At 39.2% G+C, this 22,702-nt stretch overlaps 1 protein-coding gene across 1 annotated transcript in view; it reads right to left on the reverse strand.

Annotated features, from left to right (window-relative positions):
- gabrg3 (gamma-aminobutyric acid type A receptor subunit gamma3) overlaps positions 1 to 22,702 on the reverse strand; it is a 75,322-nt gene that overhangs the window by 18,949 nt on the left and 33,671 nt on the right. The window contains exons 4-5 of the mRNA XM_078259836.1: positions 8,718 to 8,938; positions 1,498 to 1,580 (exon numbers count right to left, since the gene is read on the reverse strand). Of these exons, the coding sequence (XP_078115962.1) occupies positions 1,498 to 1,580; positions 8,718 to 8,938 (304 nt within the window). The remainder of the gene's footprint in view (positions 1 to 1,497; positions 1,581 to 8,717; positions 8,939 to 22,702) is intronic.

Below are 22,702 nucleotides of genomic sequence, written 5' to 3' on the forward strand. Positions count from 1 at the left end.
ATCAAAAGTAGATTACGCCCTAGGCTGTTTCGTTTAAAAATTGCATCACGATTCATATTTCATCTCAACCGGTTGTAATCTTTACACATTTATATCGATTTTTAATCAATTCACACTGCATCGTTACTACAGCAGTATGTACTTGTACACTTTATTTGTAATGTGGAGGCAGTCTGTCACTGTGACTATGCAGCTACAGTAAATACTTCACTGCACTCATGCTTCACTTTACTGTACCTATCTTTCCCTTAGTCCTGGAATGCTGTTGTTCAAATGTTTCCATAGCTACCTACAAACCAGCCTGAATGTGAGGGGATGAGGATATAGCATGTTGCTTCCAAATGATGGCTTGCAAACTAATAGTTTGGTGCGATATGACACAAAAGCAGTGATCATGATACAGTACATATTATGTTTATCTCCTTAATGACAAGACAACAGGGCAGCACAGTCATCTATTTGTAATTCCAAATAGCCAAGAGCCACCAGCGGCTTTTGAGAAAATGGGCCCCTGGACACAGACATGTAAAAGGCCCCTGATCCCTCCAACATATGAGCAAGAAACTCACACTGGTTGCTTCACATTTCTTTGTGCTTATTTTTTTATCTCTTTGTGGTCATTTAGTGTCTCTTTGTAGCATATTTTTGTCTATTTGTGGTCGCTAGCATCTCTTTGTGGTACTTTTGGGTAGAGCTGGGCGATATGGAGAAAATCAAATATCACAATATTTTTGACCAAATACCTCGATGTTGATGTTGCAGGGCTGACAATTGGTGCTTTCATCAAAATATTTACACGAGATTTGTGATAAATAATCACCAGTAATGTGGCTGAATGACGTGTTTAAAGGCAAATAATATGTATATGTAATAATTGCTTTACTGCGATGATGCCTTTAAAACCAGGAAAAGACAACACTTGAAGACGATATCTAGCCTCCTATATCTCTATCGATATAATATCGATGTATTGCCCAGCTCTACTTTTGCATCTCTTTGTGGTCACTTGTTTGACTTTTAAACAACATATGTCCAGAATCCCATGTCTTGATGGGAGCCCGTCCTTTTTCCTGCTGGTGCATTTTACTCACGTAATTTATAACCCATTACACCCAGCTCTGAGGTGCTATTATGGGACACAGGAATGCTTTTGAATTGGCCTTCAGTCCCTTGGTCATGATTGCCCTTCACCACTACTTTTCCAGATGAAAAAAAAAAATCAATGTGTTTTTGACAAACACTTCTAAAAGCATATTTGCTTGTGGGTGGCCACTTCACTGGCTACTTGTCTCACAAAAGCAGCTGTACCCGGGTGTGACGGCAATGGTGGACACTAACATCAGCACATCAGTTCAGTGACTACTAAATCTAACATTTTCACCTGAGACATACAAGACAAAATGTGGTACTTTGTTGTAAAAGATACTCCAAAACAAATATTTATATTTTTTCATACTGGGTACCTGTGGCCCTAGAGAGAACACAGGGTGTACTCACAGCTGGAGAAGACGAGTGGACAGGAGTGTTCGTCCATTGGAAAGTTGTGCAGCTGCAGCTGGCATTCTGCGTTTATTGTCAGTCTGAAAAGAAACAACAATAGAATCAGTTTGATATCTCTCTTAGTACTGCAGTGAAGGATTTCATGTGAAAACGCATCACATGGATACATTTTTATTATCAGACTTTCACATTACATCCTCACATCTATACAAGTATGTTGTTGTATGTAAATTTTTTTTTTTTTTAATTATTCTTTTGATTCTTCAAAACACACACAATCAGGTTTTAGCTCTGCGTGGCGCACAGTATAAATCAGGGTTGAAACCACTAGTCCATTCATCGATTAGTTTTGATGTTTTAATGAGTGGGGCCATGTTTTGTCTGTATGTTGTACACGTGCACGGGAAAGCACATGCTCACACACATTCCTGCCAATTATTTTCACTATTCTACTGATCGACAGTAATGTACCGAGGAAAGAAGCGATGCCAGAAAGACAGAGATGACTGCAAGCTTGTCAACTCAGATGTAAACAATGCAGGTCTACGATTTTTCAAAAAAACAAAACAAATTTCATTCAACATGTTTGTCAGGCCTCAAGGACACACGAGTTTTGCTCAGAAACCGTGAATGTAAACAGAACAATGCCTGTTTTGAAGAAAGTCCTAATAACTGATTATTCTTGAAGTCATTTTTAAAGCAAAGATTCCATACATTCTCTGGTTTGCTGCTTTTCTTTGTTTATATGATAACATCTTCGGAGTTTGGACTGTTTGTCAAGCTACAGTAAACATGACATCGGAGGATGTTACCTTAGACCCTGGGAAACGTTTACTATTTGCAGACATTCTATTGTACGGCCCAAACAGTTAATTGATCAAACAGGAAAAGAATTGTTACTTGCAGCCCTAGTATAATGTATATTCATATCCTAAAATGACTGCATTTGGAAAAATATTCTATACTTTCTTAGTACACACACATCTTATCTAAACAAGTTCTCACTGTAAACTTGTATTGCATGACATAGAATATCTATGTGAGCGATAATCTTAATTGAAAAGTTAAAAGGACTTTCATGACTTTTATCGGCCTCCATTGGCAACCAGGTAATTACAGTATGGACAGGCCTCTGACAGCCTACAGTGGCCTGTAATTCACAAAACTCATAAAAGACAGACTCGCTGTACTGTAAAAGACGCTGTAAAGAAGCTGTCCTGTAGCTTACTAATGAATAAAAACGTGGTTTAATGTACGTAAACAATGATCAATGATTACCAAATTTCACTCTCATATTGCTCCTCATAACCACTGAAAACTCTCAAAAAATCGAACCCAAAGTCCAATTATTATGGCCGTTATCTGACATTAAGCGTTTCTGCTTCACGTTTTCAGCAGGGCAGCGGAGCAGCTGTGGGTTGACTCCCCATGGTTCTCATGGGGTTTATAAGTCATAACGTGAAAAAGCTTAACGTGGTTTAACGTACCTAAACAACGATCAATCATCACCACATTTCTGGTTCGATTTTTTGACAGTTTTCAGTGGTTATGAGGAGCAATATGAGAGAGAAATTTAGTATTTATTGATCATTGTTTAGGTACATGCTTTTTCCTCACCATAGGCGCCAATGAAGAAAACACTACTTATATAATAACTTATATAATCGTTGGATTTCGGTTTAGTTCTTTTGACGGGCTTAAGTGTTCATTACAAGATATGGCCATGATACATTTGGTGATCACTGATCATTGTTTAGGTACATTAAACCACGTTAAGCTTTTTCACGTTAAGCAGAATGTCCCGACAGGCAGCGTAGTGAACAGAGAGCGTGCAGCCAGCGCAGCAACAGAGCAGCTGTGTCTGTGTGTGTGTGTGTGTTTGTGTGTGTGTGTGTGTGTGTGTGTGTGTGTCTGTGTCTGTGTCTGTGTGTGTGTGTGCGTGTGCGTGTGTGTGTGTGCTCTGTGGGGATAGAGATTGTTGTGGATTTTTATGCTTCACCCCCAAATTGCACCGAATTATAGGTGTGAAAGCGCCCTAATCTTTGGTGTGGGGAGACAGTGTGACACTGTCTATCTAAATTCTTCAAACATCTCTGTGTAAGTGCTATACAAATATTTTAGATTCTGAATACCTTATTGTCAGTGTGTTAATGTTGGAGTCCCAACTCTTAGCAAAGTTAACTAGTCGCAAGTTTGCAGTAAAATGCAGTTGGGTTGTCAGGTCAAAACACCATATGTAGCAGCTGTGAATCAAATAGTTATTATAAATAATGTTTTTTTTATAATTTTTTTTTTTTACTTATTTCCGTGACTGAAAAGGCCCGTGTTGAGGAGGAGGACCAGCCTGAACTGGAGGTATCAGTCTGAAACAGAGATCAACAGTCCCACCAGTGGAATTAGTTATGTTATTAATTTGTGTACAATATTTTCAGGCTTCAACCAGTGCTGCTCAAGCAGAAAGACACACTGGGAGAGAAAGAGACAGATTCGTTAGGCATTGAAGAAAGAGTAGGAGAGGAGGACAGCATCCAACAGTGTGTCCTCCTCAGTTTTTGATACTTGATTGTTACAAACAACCGCCCTGCCAAAAATTGCTTTCTAATCTGTGGGAAACACTGCATGTGAAACTAAAGGATGATGATGTATCAACAAACCTCTTAGAAAACTGCCCACTGCAATTATCATGTGTAGCTTCTGATGGAATCTGTCTGTGATGTAGCTAAAGGCCAGCTGTCCCCTGAAGACTAGACAAACCTGTGGATGTAATTATGCAGCCAGTGTGTTGTTGACCTTCAATTATAAACCCGTTAAAGAACGCAAGTTACATTTCTTATCTCAATGGGAACAGAGGCTAGGCTACAGGAAGCATTAAGAGTTCCTTGACCTCTTTAAGCATGATGAAATGGACTGGCTGGTTTCACACATCAGCCTGAATGCTTTAATAAATCCAGAATATACAATACAAACCACCTGACTGAGAAAACAACCAAAACGACATGAAAGAAAGTATGTTGAAAGCAGAGTTCTGGTGGTAAAAGGGGGGTTTGCATTTTTTCCAAAATGGTTTTATCCCCTACAGAAAGTGTAAGATAAAATCCAAATTAAGTGAAAAAGTACACTTTACGGGCACATATGACAGAAAAAAGAAAGTAGAGAAAAGAAATCTGTACTGTAATTCTGGTGTGATCTTTAAACCTCATTAAAGCATGGAATAGGGACAATGCAATGCATGTGGGAGAGGCATGGATATCACAAAATGTCATCTCTGTTTACTGTGCCCAAGCCAATGCACAATTAATACCAAATGACATTTCATTGTCTTTCTCTCATGCCATCAACGGATATTACTCCTCAAAGTTTGCACGCTCCCAAAAAGTCAATATCAATAGAGCTGCATGAGGATCTAGCCGGGCGCTGTTAGTGACTTGACTAGCTCTTAGAAACTTTTCTGTTCTTGCGGAAATGTACTAGCTCCGCTTAAATTATTACATTTCCCCAACACTATGTTTTAGAGACTGATATCAATTTAAAACACGGATGCTTATTGAGAGTTTTTTTCTGACCGGTAGCCGACTCTTGTTAACCGATCATTAACCGCTAACCGACAAGCAGTCAGAGGAGCGCCATCCGGGAGGCTCGGACATACTTTCCATACTCTGAGTTCGTAGACAGCTGCAGAGTTGTACCAGTCGCGCAGCCACAATGTTCTGTGCATTGATGTGGACACATGTTGCCACTTTTTCTGGAACCGCTTGCGGGACCGAAAGAAGTCCACAGCGGTCTGCGACCTGGTGGACATCCATATGCAAGGGTGTCAGGTGTTTGGGTGCATGGAAATAACATGTTTTGTGCCTTTGGTGTAATGGACTTACTAAGTAATTAAAGTTTAAAACAAAATTTTAAAAAAAGTAAGGAAATTTGTGTTTGGTAGATTATTTCTCTGTGGTAATGCTTTTTGGCAATAAATCTTATACCGTTGGAAAGCCTGTTTAGTTCCCTTACAAATGGTGCTCCATTTGTAAGGAACATGCATTTGTGGGATGAGCAGCAGCGCTGAGTATGTGGGTTGCACCCATGAAAAATTTGCCAAATCTTCTCTGCTATTGCCGTTCACCGTCAGGCCCGTTTGCGCTGGTGTTGGCAACACGTGCACTGGAACCTGAACATGTGGAGGAACGTTATGTTCAGTGATGAGTCCAGATTCTGCCTACGGCAGTTTGATCGTAGGGTCAAAGTGTGGAGAAGACGCGGAGAACACAATGCTATTGCTGCACCTTTTGGTGAAGGTAGTGTAATGGTGTGGGGCGGCATCTCCCTCACGGGAAAAACATGGCTTGTCATCATTGGAGGCAATCTCAATGCAGAGAGATATAGAGATGAGATTCTGCAACCAGTGGCAATCCCATATCTCCACAGTCTGGGACTGAACTCTATCCTCCAAGATGACAACGCTCACCCCCACAGGGCGGGGTTTATCAAAGACTACCTCCAGAATGTGGGAGTGGAGAGGATGGGACGGCCTGCCAGCAGTCCTGACCTCAACCCCATTGAACACTTGTGGGATCAGCTGGGGCGTGTTGTTCGTGCCAGAGTGACCAACACAACCACGTTGGTGAATGGGATGCCATCCCACAGCAGTGTGTGACCAGGCTGGTGACCAGCATGAGGAGGAGGTGCCAGGCTGTTGTGGCTGTGTATGGTTCTTCCTCACGCTACTGAGGCTCCTGTTTGTGAAATGAATAAATTGTTAAATTGCCAATATGTCTTGTTTCTTCAAACTTCAATCATCCAATCCACCAAACACCAAACAGGTCAATGACCGAATAAGCTGTTTGGCATTGGCAGAGAAGATTTGGCTAATTGTTCATGGGCGCAACCCACATACTCAGCTCTGCTGCTCATCCCACAAATGCATGTTCCTTACAAATGGAGCACCATTAGAAAGGGAACTAAACAGGCTTTCCAACGTTATAAGATTTATTGCCAAAAAGCATTACCACAGAGAAATAATCTACCAAACACAAATTTCCTTACTTTTTGTGCTTTATATATATATAGTTTATATTTCATATGTGACAGAATGAGCTACCCTACTTTTAACTACATTAATAAGAGAAGTATGCCATTCTGATAGATCTTTAGTGCCTGAGAGAATGAGATACTCTACTTTTAACTACATTATAAGAGGAAGTAGTCGATACTGATAGATATGTCCTACCTGACAGAAAGAGCTACTTTTAACTACATTTATAGAGGAAGTAGGCCATTCTGATAGATATTTCCTGCCTAAAGAAATGAGTTGCCCTACTTTTAACCACATTTGCATAGATATTTCCTTTTGTGCTAGGTTATTAGGAGTAAGGGGCTTAGTTCATCAGAGTAGTCTGACTGGGCTGACAGTACTCATCAATATACTGGCTATTTTCACTTATCTTCGATCTACTAGTGAATTTTTTTAATTTATTTTTTCTGTCCTTTAGAGCTGCCCCATCTTTGTTGTGTATGTATAGGTATGTGTACTGATGTGCTGTCTATATTTGTTTTGTTTATGCTTTTGTTTCTTCTGTTAAAGCACTTTGTAAGCGGTTGTTTTAAAGGTGCTATACTAATAAAAGTTATTATTATATGTGTCATTTAGCCCTCTGCTTTGAGTGCCGTCCAGCAGAAAACAAAGAGCAGCTTACCTAGCAGTTAAGAAATTAATATAGCCTTGTTTTTCATAATGTGAAAAAGCTTTTTTAATCTTTTTTTTATTTTAGTAGTAGTAGTTTAACTGTTAATCATTAACACCCCTAGCTCGACTAAATCTTCCACATGTACAATACATGGTACTAATATAGAACACAGGAACGTCCTTAAACATTATCAAAAGTCTGGAGATGTGTCAAATATAAGGACAGTGTCAAAAAGATTGAGGGCAGTCCAGAGATGATATTATGAAGGAGCAGTTCATATTAATGTTGAGTGGTCCAATTACAAAGAGTGCTTTAGGGCACTAGGGTGGCTGCTTTAGTAAATTGATCCTAAAGCTCAAGCAGGCAATTTGCACTTACAATTGGTAATGACAGGAGCTAATTGCTTTTGCACTGCTCTTTTTAGGAAATGTCTGCATCACAAATTGTTTTGCATACATTTCTTAGTGAGTAAGACTGCAAAAGTCTGCTAAAATATGAACAGATTGATTGATAAACCTCATATATTCCCAATGTGAAGTCTAAATGCTCACAGTGCACAGAGAAGATGGCGAGTCAGGAATTAATTAAAAGAATCATATTAAAAATGTTGATACAGCTTTCAGATAATATTCTACATAAATCACTATAACACTATAATACTATTACTGTAAATAAATGTTCAGGAGCTTAGAAGGCCCAAAATTCCTCCAGGAGGGTCGCCGGTTCAAGTCCCCGTTTGGACCAAAGTACAGAGTGTGGATTGGTAGCTGGAGAGATGGCAGTTTACCTCCAGGGCACTGCCAATGTGCTCTTGAGCAAGGCACCTTACCCCCCCAACCGCTCAGCGTGCTGGTCCAGCACTGGCAGCCCCATCACTGACATCACTCCATTTGTGTATGAATAGGTTCTGAGCCTGTGTGTAGTGATTTCTAACAGAGTGTAAATTGTAATTTCCCCACTGGGGATCAATAAAAAGTATAAAATTAAATTATAGTTTTAGAGCTGTGAGAAGCTTCTCATTTTTGTTGTGCACTGCTTGGTTATGAATATGAACTTTATAGTGACACTAGAGGAAAGTCTGTAAGATTCATCCTAGCTATTTGATCACGTCATTAAAAACGTAATTGTTACTAACTTCCTAACTTCCTTCCAGTTTATTCAGCTACTAATTTGGAATATTCAAAAACGTATCCAGACTATTCACCCCAAATATTCTTTCTGTGTCCAGTCATAAAATAAACTACAAAAACAGACAGGCAAATCTGGTGTCCTAAACTACAGTAACACACATTTTTCTGTGCATTCCAACATATGCAATTTGATCTTAGACATGCAAACAATCAGGCATACTCTAACTTATTGTTATAAGTTGTGTGTGATAATTGGGTTATAGCTGTAATTACTGTTTAACGTGAATATATTCATGAACATAAATTCTGCATAAGCTTTGACTTTGTATTGCATTTCTTCACTAAATCACTGAAGTCCTCCATTCTAAATGATTATCTTAGGTTTACCAAATAAAAATCTTTCTGTGTTTACCTTAAGGTGTAAAGTATCTTCCCATCGTTCCATATTCTGAGCAGCTGGTTAGGCACTGTAATCCAGTGGGAATCTGCACTCTTGGAGTTTCTGAAGATGGTATCTGGTAGCCAAATAAGTCCAACCATATTGCTGTTCAAAGTCAATTTTTTCATTGTGCTGTTGTATCTGAGACGACTGTCTGTCCACGTCTGGGCAAAGATGATGTCTATTTGGTATTCCTAAAAGGGAAAATCAAAAAGACATGTAAGTGGATGTATAGCGCTGTATCATTTGATGCCATGTCATTTCAAAAACATCAATAGTGCTGTTCTGTGTCCTCGGCTAAAGGAGCAGAAGGAGCAGCTTCACACTTATTGATTTTCTTTTTAAATGACACGGAATAGAAGGATTATGTGTTTCAGCAACACATCTCTGTGCGCCATCTATCATTCATCACTTTCACCTGCGGGAGCGTTTCTCATTTTACTTATTCACCGGACCGTATGTCGAGCACAGACCTCACCTGGCTCCTCTCAGTGATTTGCTTAACTCACCATTGTGCTGACACCAAACTCTCCCTGTCTGCTGAGCCTCCCACTGGGAGCAAACATTATGTTTGGAGATGTTTGGTCATAAACCAAAGTATTGGACAAACTGAAAATGTGACTTGATGGGTTCGATATGAAAAGTTAAGGGATCACCAAAGGGATTTTAATTCATGTAGAAGGAGGCATACATGTATGTAGCAAATGTTATGGATGTACTTTTAAAAGTTATTAAAACATTTCACACAAGCCTCATGTTGGCGTTAGAGGAAAAGTCAGAGGATAAGAAGTCGGTTTTGATACCAAACTCATGTCTGTAAATAGGAAGCTACAGCTAGCAGCCAATAAGCTTAGCATGCCAGACAACAAGTGGAGACTCCAGTCATTGTCATGACATTTTTGTATCGATTAAACAAATAAGATATAATTAATGCTATTCATATATTTTTATTTTAATGCTAGGTGTATATATTTTTGCTACATATGTTTTTATACTATGTGCACCTGTATAAGCCAAGTCAAAGACACATTTTAACTGCTTTGCAATGGACAATAAGTTTTTGTAAATTAGTCAGCTTTAGGGTTAGGGTAAGGTGCTAGGGTTAGGCTGATTGTTACCTTTGGACAGAACCAGGCTAGCTATTTCCCACTAACGCCAAAAACGCACAGGATGAGGAAGCGCTGTGAAGAGGAGCCATTTTCATTTCGGCGCCCATGTTATCCAATCTGTCTGGCCACACAGGCTGCGATCAGGAGTGGAGCGGCCGCGCCAGCCCGCACGCTGCAGCAATCGTTTCGGCGTCTCCACTATTTCTTTCTTTCGTGAGCGAATGTGTCAAGCCAGGTAGGTAATCAAATACAGGAAGGACACAGCGCAGTTGGATACTTTACAAAATAAAACACCCAGGTTTATGGTGATTTTGGCTGTCTTCTCAGCTGTGCAGAGCTAGACAGGCAATCAAGCACACAGAGGGAGACGGACACTCACACACACACAAACATTCATGGGGAGAGAGGGAGAGAAAAGAGAGAGCCGTTCTGTTGAGAGGAGAAGCATCGCTTTGTAACTGCCGCAGAGAAATGCACGTCTGGTATGAACAGCCAGGCGCGATCGGGCACGAAGCTACGCTTCACGGCGCTTCGCAGCTTGTGTGTTTTTGGAAAACTCTTTATGGTAAGCTAAGCTAACTGGCTCCAGGTACATAAATACATATGAAAAATGCTGTAAAGCCCACCCATAATGTAATCTGGCATGTGTTTAATCCTTGCCTTGAAACACTACTAACCAAGATACTGGTTTCACGATCCCATTTAGCCTGTTGTTAGAAATGCATGATGTCTATATCAAGTAAACCTCTGATTGGCAAACATATTGTAAAATACGGAACTATGTGACTGAAATGAACAAAAAGAAGAAGAAATTGTATTATGAAAGTAAATTAATATAATGTAAAGTATGATGGAAAAAAACTCTGGAGTACCTTAAATGATATCATCTTTCATTGAGTCAGACGGGTCTTTCATTACTAAACCCTTTGAAATTGCTAATCAATTTAATGATCATTTTGTTGGCAAGTGTGTAAACTAAGGCAGGGAATGCCAACAACAAGTTGTAATCCATCATATTCATGTATAACAGACCAAATAACGAAAGACAAGAACCGTATTTTTGAATTGTGCAAAGTGAGTATAGAACAGGTGGAAAAAAAATATGGTTGTACATGAATAATGAAAAATGAAAAACCACCTGGTATTGACAACTTGGATGGACAATTACTGAGGTTGGTTGCTGACCATATTGCCACTCCTATATGTCACATTTTCAATTTAAGCCTTGTAAGTAATGTTTTTCCTCAAATTTGGAAAGAAGCTAAAGTTATTCCTTTGCCCAAGCTAGCTAGGGCTGCCTTCACCGGCACTAACAGCCGACCTATTAGTTTGTTGCCTGTTCTTAGCAAACTATTGGAAAAAATTGTATTTGACCAGATACAGAGCTACTTTTCTGTTAACAATTTGACAAGCAAGTATCAGCACAGCTTATAGGGTAGGTCACTCAACATGCACTGCACTTACACAAATGACGGATGATTTGGTTAAAGGAAATTGATCAGAGGAATATTGTGGGAGCAGTACTGTTAGACTTCAGTGCTGCCTTTGATGTTATTGATCACAAATTATTATTGGAAAAGCTTGTATGTTATGGTTTTGCACCATCTGCTTTATCATGGAAAGAAAAGTATGTATCCTACAGAACACAAAGAGTTTTCTTTAATGGAAACTTTTCTGACAAAAAATGTAGTGTGGAATTCCACAAGGAAGTTTGCTTGGCCCTTTATTATTTTCAATTTTTATTAACGATCTTCCACTTGCCTTTAAAACGGCTTATGTGTCCATGTATGCAGATGATACAACAATATACATGTGTGCACCTACTATTAATGAAGTAACTGCAACACTCAACAAAGAGTTGCAGATAGCACTAGAATGGGTTACTAACAATAGACTATTCCTAAACATGTCAAAGACTAAAAGCATTGTATTTGCTACAAAACATACCTTGAGCTCTAGGCCTTGGTTGAATTTGATGTTGAATAATGTAGCTGTTGAACAAGTAGAGGAAACAAAGCTTCTTGGTGTTTTCTTAGATTGTAAACTGTGACAAGACATATAGATTATCTTGTTGCAAAGATGGGGAGGAATATTTCTGTTATAAAAAGATGCTCGACTTTTTTAACACCACACCTAACCAAACAAGTTCTGCACACTCAGGTTTTATCACATCTTGACTATTGCCCAATGATATGGTCAAGTGCTGCAAAGAAAGATCTAGGAAAACTGCAGCTGGTTCAGAACAGAGCAGCTCGTCTTGCCCTTCAATGTCCAATTAGGTCTAATGTAAACAACATGCATGTTAAACTCTCCTGGTTGAAAGTTGCGGAGAGACTTTCAGCATCACTCCTGGCTTTTGTTAGAAACATGAATGAATTAAAAATTCCTAATTGTTTGTATAGTCAACTTACATGTAGCTCTAACACACATAAATACTCCACTAGACATGCCACTAGAGGTCTTTTTAAAGTTCCTAGAGCCCGAACACAATCAATGCAACGTACAGTATTGTATCGAGGGATGGTTGCTTGGAACTCACTTCCAGCAGAGATTAACCAAGGCGCCTAATATATCAAGTTTTAAAAAACAAGTCAAGGATCATCTAAGGGCCCTAAGACTGCAACCATATTTCTGTACTTAGTTTATGTATAGGAATATTGATATGTAATGTTCTGTGTTTATGTATTTAATGTGATATATATTATTATCAGCATACATGGAAAGGAATATGTATATCTGCAAGGAAAAGAATACTAGCTATACTGCTCTTTTTATATTCTATGACTGTTTTGTCTGAAAATGTCTTCTTTTTTTTTGTCTAAAAATGTAGTTTTAGCTTTTCTAAGACATGAGTAGGGGGGGCGCCAAGGAAAAAAGGTTGGGAACAGCTGCACTAGACTGCCGTTGCAGAGATGAACATGCTTTGGTTTTAACTGATGGAGACCACTTTACAGCTGGTATACCCTCAGGTGTGTCAGCTCCCATGGTGCTTGATTGATTTTAGCACCTTGATGTGCGGAGTAAACAGTGAAAAGACAATACATGTTGGTTGCATACGTTTCCCAGAAGTGAATGTACATTCTCAACACACATCCAGGTGTGTTCTCTAGTATTATACAATCACCTTTAGGGTAAAAGGTAATGTGTGCTTTATACATCGCCAGTGTGTGTTGCTCTTGTGGACCTGCCAGTTAGCACAGAAGCTACTTATGTCAAATACCATGAAGTTACTCTGTTGTGGAAAGGTAAAACAAAACTACAGCTGGATTAGTGTCAGAAATTATTAATGGCAAAGAGCAAAAATGCCCCAAGAAATATCAGTATGGCCCCAAAAAAGTGATTTGGAAGATTTTTGGGGAAAAAAAGATGAATTTGCCAATATCCTAATCTTACATTAAGCCATCATTTATTTGTCATTCAATTCTCATCTCCATCTCTAATTTACACTCACACAAACAGCCCTGTTAATATAACTGCACTGATAGTAGCAATAGTATGCTTTTTATTTACTCATGTTTGCACAAGGTGGTGAGTGTTGTAATCTAATTTAATCTGGGCTCATTTCACTTTAGAAACTTTTAGCCCAAAATGTTCTACACTGAGTTGGATTATAGCATATACACACAGCACTCTGTAAAACACCTGCAGCTCTTTCATTTGTTTTTAAATGTACCAGGCTTGTGATTAAAAGAGTCACGTACTGCTGCCTTACTGACAGTCCCTACTTTGTAATCTAACTGACTTGACAGTGATGCTGCTGTGCAAGCTCAGTGGGGCACATGCTAGCTGAGACACCGCCAACAATCTCTTCAGCAGCAGTTGAGTTCCTAGGGTCCAACAACACAGAAAAGACGTAAAGTATAATGAAATTAATAATAGTCTGGCTTCCTCCATTAGCCCACACATTTTCATACTGCTGCCTGAAATGCATTTGACCTTTTACCCAGTCTCTGCAACAGTTTGAATAGCTGACCAATTAGAATGAAGGCTATAATCAAGAGAACCACTGCGTGCTCATGACCTTTGATTGTGTGCAGCTCAGGGGATCTAATTTTTTTTTTTAACAATATCCAGGATTTAATGACCAGTGGAGGAAAAGTGCTGCAAATCAAATAAATAGAACTAATATAAGATGAAGCAATCACATCTGGACATAGTGAGATGCAGATGGAGGCTGGGAGGTGAATCTCATATAACACACCAGCATTTCCAGCTTTGTAATCTCTTATATCATTTCACATTAGAAGGAAATTGTGCTGAAAGAGTATTGATCTCACCTCTCACCCCTTCAAACTGAAGTACAGAACAAATGATCTCCTAAGACATGCAGACCTGACGTATGCTTAAAGCAACATTGCTCAACTATTTTACCTAAAATAACAGTTTCAAAATGAATTTGATGCTACACTGACTTGTAATAGGGAGAATGGTGCCTCTGACATTCCCACTGCGCGCCCTGATCTGCAGTTCATCTCAAACTATGTAACTTTGCCGTGCAGGTACGATCTCCCGGAAGTGCTGTAACGCTTTATGGCACTACCACTGCTTTTGGTGAAACTGGATCATATTTGTGTGAAAACATGTTTTTTCTAGTTTTTCCCCTGATGTCTTCCGGCTTCTCTGCCTCGACTCTTGGTGCTTTAGTTGTTGCCAATGTAAGGCTAACTGATAACTAATGCTAACTTTAGCTGCCGTCAGCTCAGTTAGCCGTTCTGCCAGCACTGGAAGCTCGGAGCACCGGGGGAGTGTTGGTGTTCACACCGCTAGCACAGGAGCTTTCGACGCCGGTGTCGTGCCAGAACCAATGCCGTGCGGGCAACAGAACCAGGTTCTGCAGCATGTACGGCCAGCTGAGCACTGGCAGAGAGACCAAAGAGAACATTGACAGAAGAAGCAAAGAAGAGAAAAGAAAAAAATGACCAAGTAAGAGTAAATCTCTGACTGGCTTTTAGTCGCGGTGACAGCTTCGCAAAATAAAAGGCTGCAAGACAGACGCAAGCTAGCCATCTTGCTGTTGAACTAGTAAATATTATTTTGCTTGCTAGGTCTTGTGTTGTTGCACTTGCTTGACCTTTGAAACCCTGACTTTAACCCCATAAAGCTCAGATTGGACAAAAAAAAAAAAACTCGGAATCTTTCCACACGCATCTTAATGCCTTTGTTCATCCTATGTGATGTGAAAACATCAGATTTCCACATATAAATTGTATGCGTCCTGGCACACCACAGAGTGTCTCTCCTGTGTGACATGGAGGGTTACAAAAACACGATGGACTCTTCAGAAGACGTAATTATCTTCACTCGAGTTCTGCGCGGGAAAGTCACCGGACACCACAATCTTCTGAACATAGTGTTAAATATCTAGTTTCCACCTGACCTGCCTCATTCATGGAGTGTCAATCATCACTGAAACCACGCCCGTTTCCAAGCTTGTATAACTCCACCCTTCAGGCCTGTGACACTCATTTCTTTCCTTCCAAACAAAGCAGGCAGAACCAAGAGAGGAGTGATGCGAGTCTAATGGACTTTTTCGTTGTAGAACACTTATATTTATTTGGTCACATTGAATGTTATGCCTGAAAGTTGTATGTATATTGTTTGGTTTATGTTAGATTGCAGAGTGAAATCCTGTTTAAAGAGAAAAACCAAGTGCAGACTGTGGATGCATTACTGATGTAAGTCAAGCTGAACCCAACCTAATTTATTATGATTGATTGTTCAAGGCTATTTAGATCTGTGACATTTGCTTTATATATTTATTTGTTTAGACAAAATCATCCATACATCCATCCATCCATTATTCACCTGCAACCAGTGTAAACCTTTTCCCTGCATTGACAACAATAAAACCTTGGAACGGCACTGGATCCTGTGTTTAAATGTGCACACCACATCAGATGTTACCAACACCATCAGCACTTAAGAGTATTTTCAATACTCATACTGAGAAATCCAGAGAGAGTTGTGTGGACCTGATAGTCTTAATTAGCTTTGTAGCAACTCATTTAGCAATGGCTTGAATGTAACGGACGTTCATTAATATCAAAGTAAAAGTACTAATACCACACTGTAAAACCATCTCTGTTACAAGTCAAAGTCCTGCATTGAAAATGTTACTTAAGTAAAAGTATGTAAGTATCATCAGAAAAATGTACTTAAAGTACTCAATGCCGAGAAATCCTCACATTTTAGAATCTGGAAACGATCAAAACAATTAATCAACTAAGTGATTAATGGTCTAATCATTTCAGCTGGACTTGTAGGTCGTTATATTGTGTAGTTTAATTTATAATAAAACATTGTATTTTACAAACTACATGTGTTTTGTGTGGACAAATCTTAATGTGTAGCTGTAACAGATGAATGTAGTGGAGTAAAAAGTACAATATTTCTCTCTGAAATGTAGCGGAGTAGAAGTAGAAAGTGGCATGAAAAGAAAAGACTCAAGTAAAGTACAAGTACCTCAACATTTGTACTTCGGTGCAGTACTGAAGTAAATGTACTTAGTTACATTCCACCTCTGACAATGACGCAGTGGCAACATGAGATATAACTCGGGGCTTTCTCGACTGATGATTTGAATCCGAACATTTAGGGTTTTCTAATGTTTTTAACTGTCAACGCAAAAGTCTTTCTGCCTTATGTGACTTTACTTTCAAAAGATACTGGGGGGAAATCGATTCTTAGATGCATCACGATTCTCTCTAGAACGATTCCATTATTGATTCTGATAAGTTAATCGATTTAAATGTGTTTTTTATTTAAAAGTCTCCAGACAAGTACAAACCAGGAAACAGAGAGACTGAAAGAGGATGGGAGAATAGACAACAACTTAGAGTTTAGGCAAGAATGTAGAAAAAAACCCACACAAAAATGGCTTACAAATTTTGTAAATATACACACATGATCTAATAAGACATAAAATAATTAGGCAAAACACATATAGGCTGTTCATCTACTTTATGACATGACATGTGACCACCTCATGTTTCATGTTCTAAGAAGCCAATTCTCCACCTTTAAACATGACTGGGCCTCTGACATGGAAGGTTACTGGGAGAGAAGGGGACTTTCACAAGCAGGTTTAAGGCTTCAGCAGGGAATGACTACACAATAAAAACCTCAGTAGACACAACATTTCATTAAAACGTGTGTGTGACTGACCGTATTTGTCGTATTTTGAAAGTCTGTAAGAGTTACCCAGTGGGTGAGTATCTCTAATTGTAACTGTGAACTCTTATCTCTCCCTTTTTTCTGTTATTTGATCGCATCACAGAATGGTTGACACATTGTAAATAATTACTGAATTTGAGTCACCTAATATGTTATGGACATATGTGGGCCTATGCTTTGAAAGTATATTGATGCACACCTGTGAGAATGTACATTCATAATTGAGAAAGTTTTTTATATTTTTTTGTGTGTGAACATACTATGCCAGGAGGTGTATGGGGAGGGTGGGTAAGGGTAATCTTGTTCCCGTTTATATAAAAATGAAAAAAAAAAAAAGTACTGTTTGGTGTAACCTGTATTGTGCAATTCCTTCAATAAATAAATAAATATAAAAACCGTGTGTGTGACAAATATACGTCAAAATCTAAGCTTTGTCTAGCTGCTTTGTCTAGGAAGTGATTAGTAAACTCTGAGTAGCAAACTCAGATTTATATGTATATTTTTTTAAATCACGCATGGAAATGTAGATTAAAAAATGGTTGTATCGAGATGCATCGATAATCAGTTTAGAATCGAATCGTTGGCCTCTGAATCGAAAGGTGCCAAGAGATTCCACCCCTAAAAGATACGGTGTGGAAAGTGAAAAATATCTAATTCCATCATTCATCATTCTGTCCTGTCTAAACGATGTGAAGTTGGGTCACGCTGAACAGATTTACTCTTATAATTGAATATTTCCCCATCCATTTTTAAATCATGCGGGACAAATTAGGACGTTACTCATTATTGAAAATCTGCACATGGCTTAATGTCGACTCTGATATGTGGGGAATTACTCTGCCACAGTTTACTCAATGTTTTAAATGACCAGAATACAAATCAGACTGCAGCCGGGTTGACTAATGGCTCAGGATGTGAAGCCACCTACCACGATGACAGCACTGCTCTGTGCCGCCTGCAGCTTTTAATTTCTGTGAAAAGAGAGCGGAGGCTTATTCCACTGACCTTCCTGTCCCCTTAGGCAAATAAGGCATTATTAATGATTTTTTGAGATTTTTATGGATGACACTATGTTGTCTGAGCTGGGAAGGATACCCCTAATCACCACATTCTGTATATGCAGAGTGCAGGCATACTAGTAAAATAACATCCATTACTAATGTTTCCCCAGCATGGAATTATGTTTTTTTGAATGGTACATTTTACACTTTTTGGTGGGTTGTTGAACAAGATACTGGTGAAAACATGCTAAACAAAAACTCTCTTTCTGACTTTTTTTTCTTGTTATTTATGCGTTTTTTCCCCAGTAGATTTTGTAGTTGCACCACTTATGTCTGACATAACTGTGAACTCAATGACTTGGATGAAACCTGTATTTTTCAGCTCTCCAGCCCTTTTTAACTGAGCACAGAAGTACTTCATCTGGTTTGAAAACTTATTTTACTCCCACTATTCTATTATCTCCCCTACTATCTTTCTCCTTGTTTCACTGCAGTTCAAGGTGGAAATGGCCCATTTTCAGACATGAAATAATCAGAACATTCACATTTAAACATCCTCCCCAAATAAGCAATTTCCTGACAAAATTGGTGGCATGTTAAAATAAGATTAAAGTAAAAGTTCATTTTTTCAGCCCAGTACAGTTCGCTGCACCAGATACTGTAAACTAGGACAAAGCATACGTCTCAACTGTGAAGCTGGGACTTTATGATTATGCAGCAGAGAGGATAGAGTACATACTGTATCTGTTCTGTGCTTTGAGACTTCTTGTCATGCTCCTTTGTTGGCTTGAGGTCGGTCCTTGTGTCCTCATTAGAGGCAGCTAAAGGATGTATGTCAGTGCGGGAAATCTTTATAAGTCACACTTTGTTAGAGCTACGATGCAACAAAACCCAGGTTTTCATCAAGCACAGGTGCACTTCCTTTGTGATAGAACCTGATGGAGGAGGTCATTTTCTGTAATTACATTTTATCTTTGAATAACAACTTGCATACTGTATGGGTCTTTTTTTCCCCATCTGCTATGTAAAATATTAATGTAAACCCTCACTTTTAAATTAGGGAGTAAGCAAGCCATATCTGTGTGAGTTTCCTCTCACTGTCTAACAACATGCAGGCCAGATGAACTGGAAACTTGCCCATAGGGTGCACCCCACCTCTCACCCAGTGCATGCTGGGAAGGGCATCAGCCTCCCTTGACCCTGCATATAGAAAGAAAGTGGATAGATGGAGTTTAACAACATGCTCCACTACCCTTGAGGTAGCTTAATGTTACACACTGAATGCTTGTTATATTGTTGTGAATTATTTGTTTCATAGTTCAATGCATTTAAGTAACCTGTAACAGTGATTGTTCTCTTCAAGTTACTTTTATTCCTACAGTTTAAAGGTTTAAAAAGCAGTACTATTATATAAAACATTTGTGGACATTTCATGACATCAAGGAGAAATTACAATATGATTTCCCTGCTGCAACTGTCAGGACTACGACTGTGAAACGTTAAACAAGCAACCTTTGTTAGCTCATGATTCTGCCTTTGCAAATTTCAGTCAACTAATGAAGTATTTCCTCGCTGAGAGCAAATATGTTCTAAAGCCCACTTCCCTGCAATCATTAGGAGGCACATCCATAAATCCTTTGCAGGTGCTGGGTAACAATAATCTGCGCAAAAAGATGAAAACATTCACACTGCAATCTAGTTGGGAAAGAAGCAGGATGGTGGTATTTTTGTCTTTACATACACTTTATAACACCAAATGATTAATGGCATATGAAACTGGCAAGGAGATTTCACACTGTCTTCTCCAAGTAAGAATGTTATTACTTTTTGATGTGTTTTGTGAAAAGCAAGGAATAAAGTACTGTACAGTGCAGCCGATACTGGATATTTGAGGTTGATAAAAAGATCAAATTAACTCGTCGGTGTTCTCTGGTAGACAAAATATGTAATGGAGACTGCTTCTAAATTACCTCAACCATATATTTGGCCTTTCTGTACAGCAATTTCTTGTTACTATACGGATATAACTGCAACAAGATCTGTGAATATATCAGTCTACAGTAGCTCGACGATATACAACACTACAATGTGAATGTGGAGATATTGAAATATAGATTTGCTTGTAAACTAAGCAATCAGTTCATGTTCTGATCAGGTACCAGTTCTCGATACTTTATACAATATATCTTTATCGAGGATGCAGGTAAAGCCCCTTTGAGTGTCTGCCAGCATGAAATATTGTACTTAAACCATGCCAAAAGAAACATCAAGATATACAGTATTGTTGTCCTATATCCAACTATTTGATAACTGCCGTATCAAGCTAAATATCAAACTCCTCTGCACACTGAATTGTTCTTTTTTTTGGCAATTATTACATGCAGTATCCGATTCCATGCCTCACACAGTCATGCATTACTTATCTTACTTGGCGCTTACCCACTGCTAGTACCAGCTCTACTCGGCTCGGCCGTGGTGCCCCGTCCTCCTTTTTCCATTGCAGATTGCCTCATGCGTGAGGCGAGTGTGGCTGGTCGTCATAGCGACGCCGCAGGAAACTGCCGTGACCTAACGCGACACGCACACAGAACGTGGAAGGTGTGTTGTTTTTGATTCTCAGCATGTGGCTGTTTGCCAGAAGAAACATTTAGTTTCAGAAGAAGCTGGAGGCAGAAAAAAAAAAAACGCCGCTGCCTAAACTATTTAAAAATGGCAGCTTTGTTCAGGACACCCCCGTCTGTCGCTAGCAATGATGATGCAGTGATTAGTGCCGATTCTCTGACCAATCAGGAGTCTGCAGGTTTTCACGTCACCTTTTGGTATCACCTCAGCTCGCTTGGAACCTCGACGGAGGTGGTACTAAAAGAAGTACCTGTTAGCAGGTACCAGGGACTTTTATCATAATGGAAAACCAAAAAAGACGAGTAGAGTCGAGCAGGTACCATGTAATGGAAAAACGCCAAGAGTCTCTAGCAGCAGGAAGTAGGTGTTGGAGCACTGGTAGTGCAACACGTCTGCTAATCGTTCATTTCTTTAATTAGGGGTGCAACGACACATCGATCTGGATCAATATATTGATTTACTCCTCAACCAATATTATTGATACAAAGTAAACATTTCGATGCATCTCGTCATCTTTAAGATGCGCCTTTATTTTGAAATTCCCTCTTAATATTTATTGTTTTTATTAAAAAGACTGGTTTGTTTTTAATTCAAATGTCTAGAAGAGTTTTGTAATACAACTGTCAAATCATATTTTAGTTGCTTTTTGTAAATATTAGGGATAGACCGATAGACACTGGCCGATTTTCGGGCCGTTTTTTGGCAGTTTGCAGATTATCTGTATAACTGATAGAGTTAATGAAATAAAAAGTGTTCTACTTTGGCTCGGCTACAGCTCTTTGTCTGTTCCTCTGCTTCAGTTTGTTGACTTATGGCGCGTTCATGCCACCTCGGAATGACAGGGACCGCCCCCGTGATTACGTTGTTTCTCCGACTACCAGCGTTCACATGTCGGGATGCGTGTTCTTCTTCTTCTTCTGTTATATTGGCGTTTGGCATAACAACTTGTTGCATGACTGCCACCAACTGTTGGCCGTAGCCTAGAGCATCAGGTGGTGAAAACATGGTGAAAACATGGAGGCCACAATAATTTGCTGCCGTTTTGTTATGCGAGCATACAAGCAGCACATCGTCAGGTGTTTGTGTTATCTGAAGGACAACGAATGGGAAAGGACACGGATAAGGTGTTGTTTTTTTTTATACATAGGCCTATTTATGAATAATCTGAAACATGTTATGTCTGTGTATGTTTCTCAGCAGAGGCGTTTATCCACAATAAATAAGTTTGTCATTAAAATATGTTCAGTGAACCAAAGTCGCCTCCATCAAACGTCAGTTGTCAACAACGCATCACCAACTGGGAAACTCGGTTAGCAAAATCTGGCCCGAGGTTCCCACCTCTGATTCCCACAGGAAGGGACGTGAATCATAACGTTTTCACTCGGAAAAACGTTTTTCCGATGTCCATGAACGCACGGTTAATGTCCCGCGCACAACACTATCTGACTCTCTTTTACTGGCTATTATGTTGAAAGTTTCTAATGCATTAAATGATTGCTAAAAGCATTTAAACTAAGGTTTATGTTTTGAGTTTGTAACATTCCAAAATCTTGATTTGGACTTTTTTACATTTTCACTGTAAATGCATATATCCAAATATACTAGTAATAATTGGTATCAGTATCGACCTTGAGGAAACAGTATAGGTTGATCTCTCTGTGTGTGTGTGTGTGATATATATATATATATATATATATATATATATATATATATATATATATATTTATTTATTTTTTGACGTTTGCATACAGACGAAAATCTGGTGCCACTGATATGTCTGCTCTTCTCTCTGCTGCTCTGAAACAGACGTTACAGGAAACACAAACCCCGCTGCATGTGACGCTAGTTAACACTATACTCAACAGCAGCTAACGTTAGCCTACCGCTAGCTAGTTAACACTATACTCAACAGCAGCTAACGTTAGCCTACCGCTAGCTAGTTAACACTATACTCAACAGCAGCTAACGTTAGCCTACCGCTAGCTAGTTAACACTATACTCAACAGCAGCTAACGTTAGCCTACCGCTAGCTAGTAGCTGGATTAAACACGGT

The sequence above is a fragment of the Sander vitreus genome, chromosome 9 (genome assembly GCF_031162955.1).
Source record: "Sander vitreus isolate 19-12246 chromosome 9, sanVit1, whole genome shotgun sequence".
In the NCBI taxonomy this organism is placed as follows: Eukaryota; Metazoa; Chordata; class Actinopteri; order Perciformes; family Percidae; genus Sander; species Sander vitreus.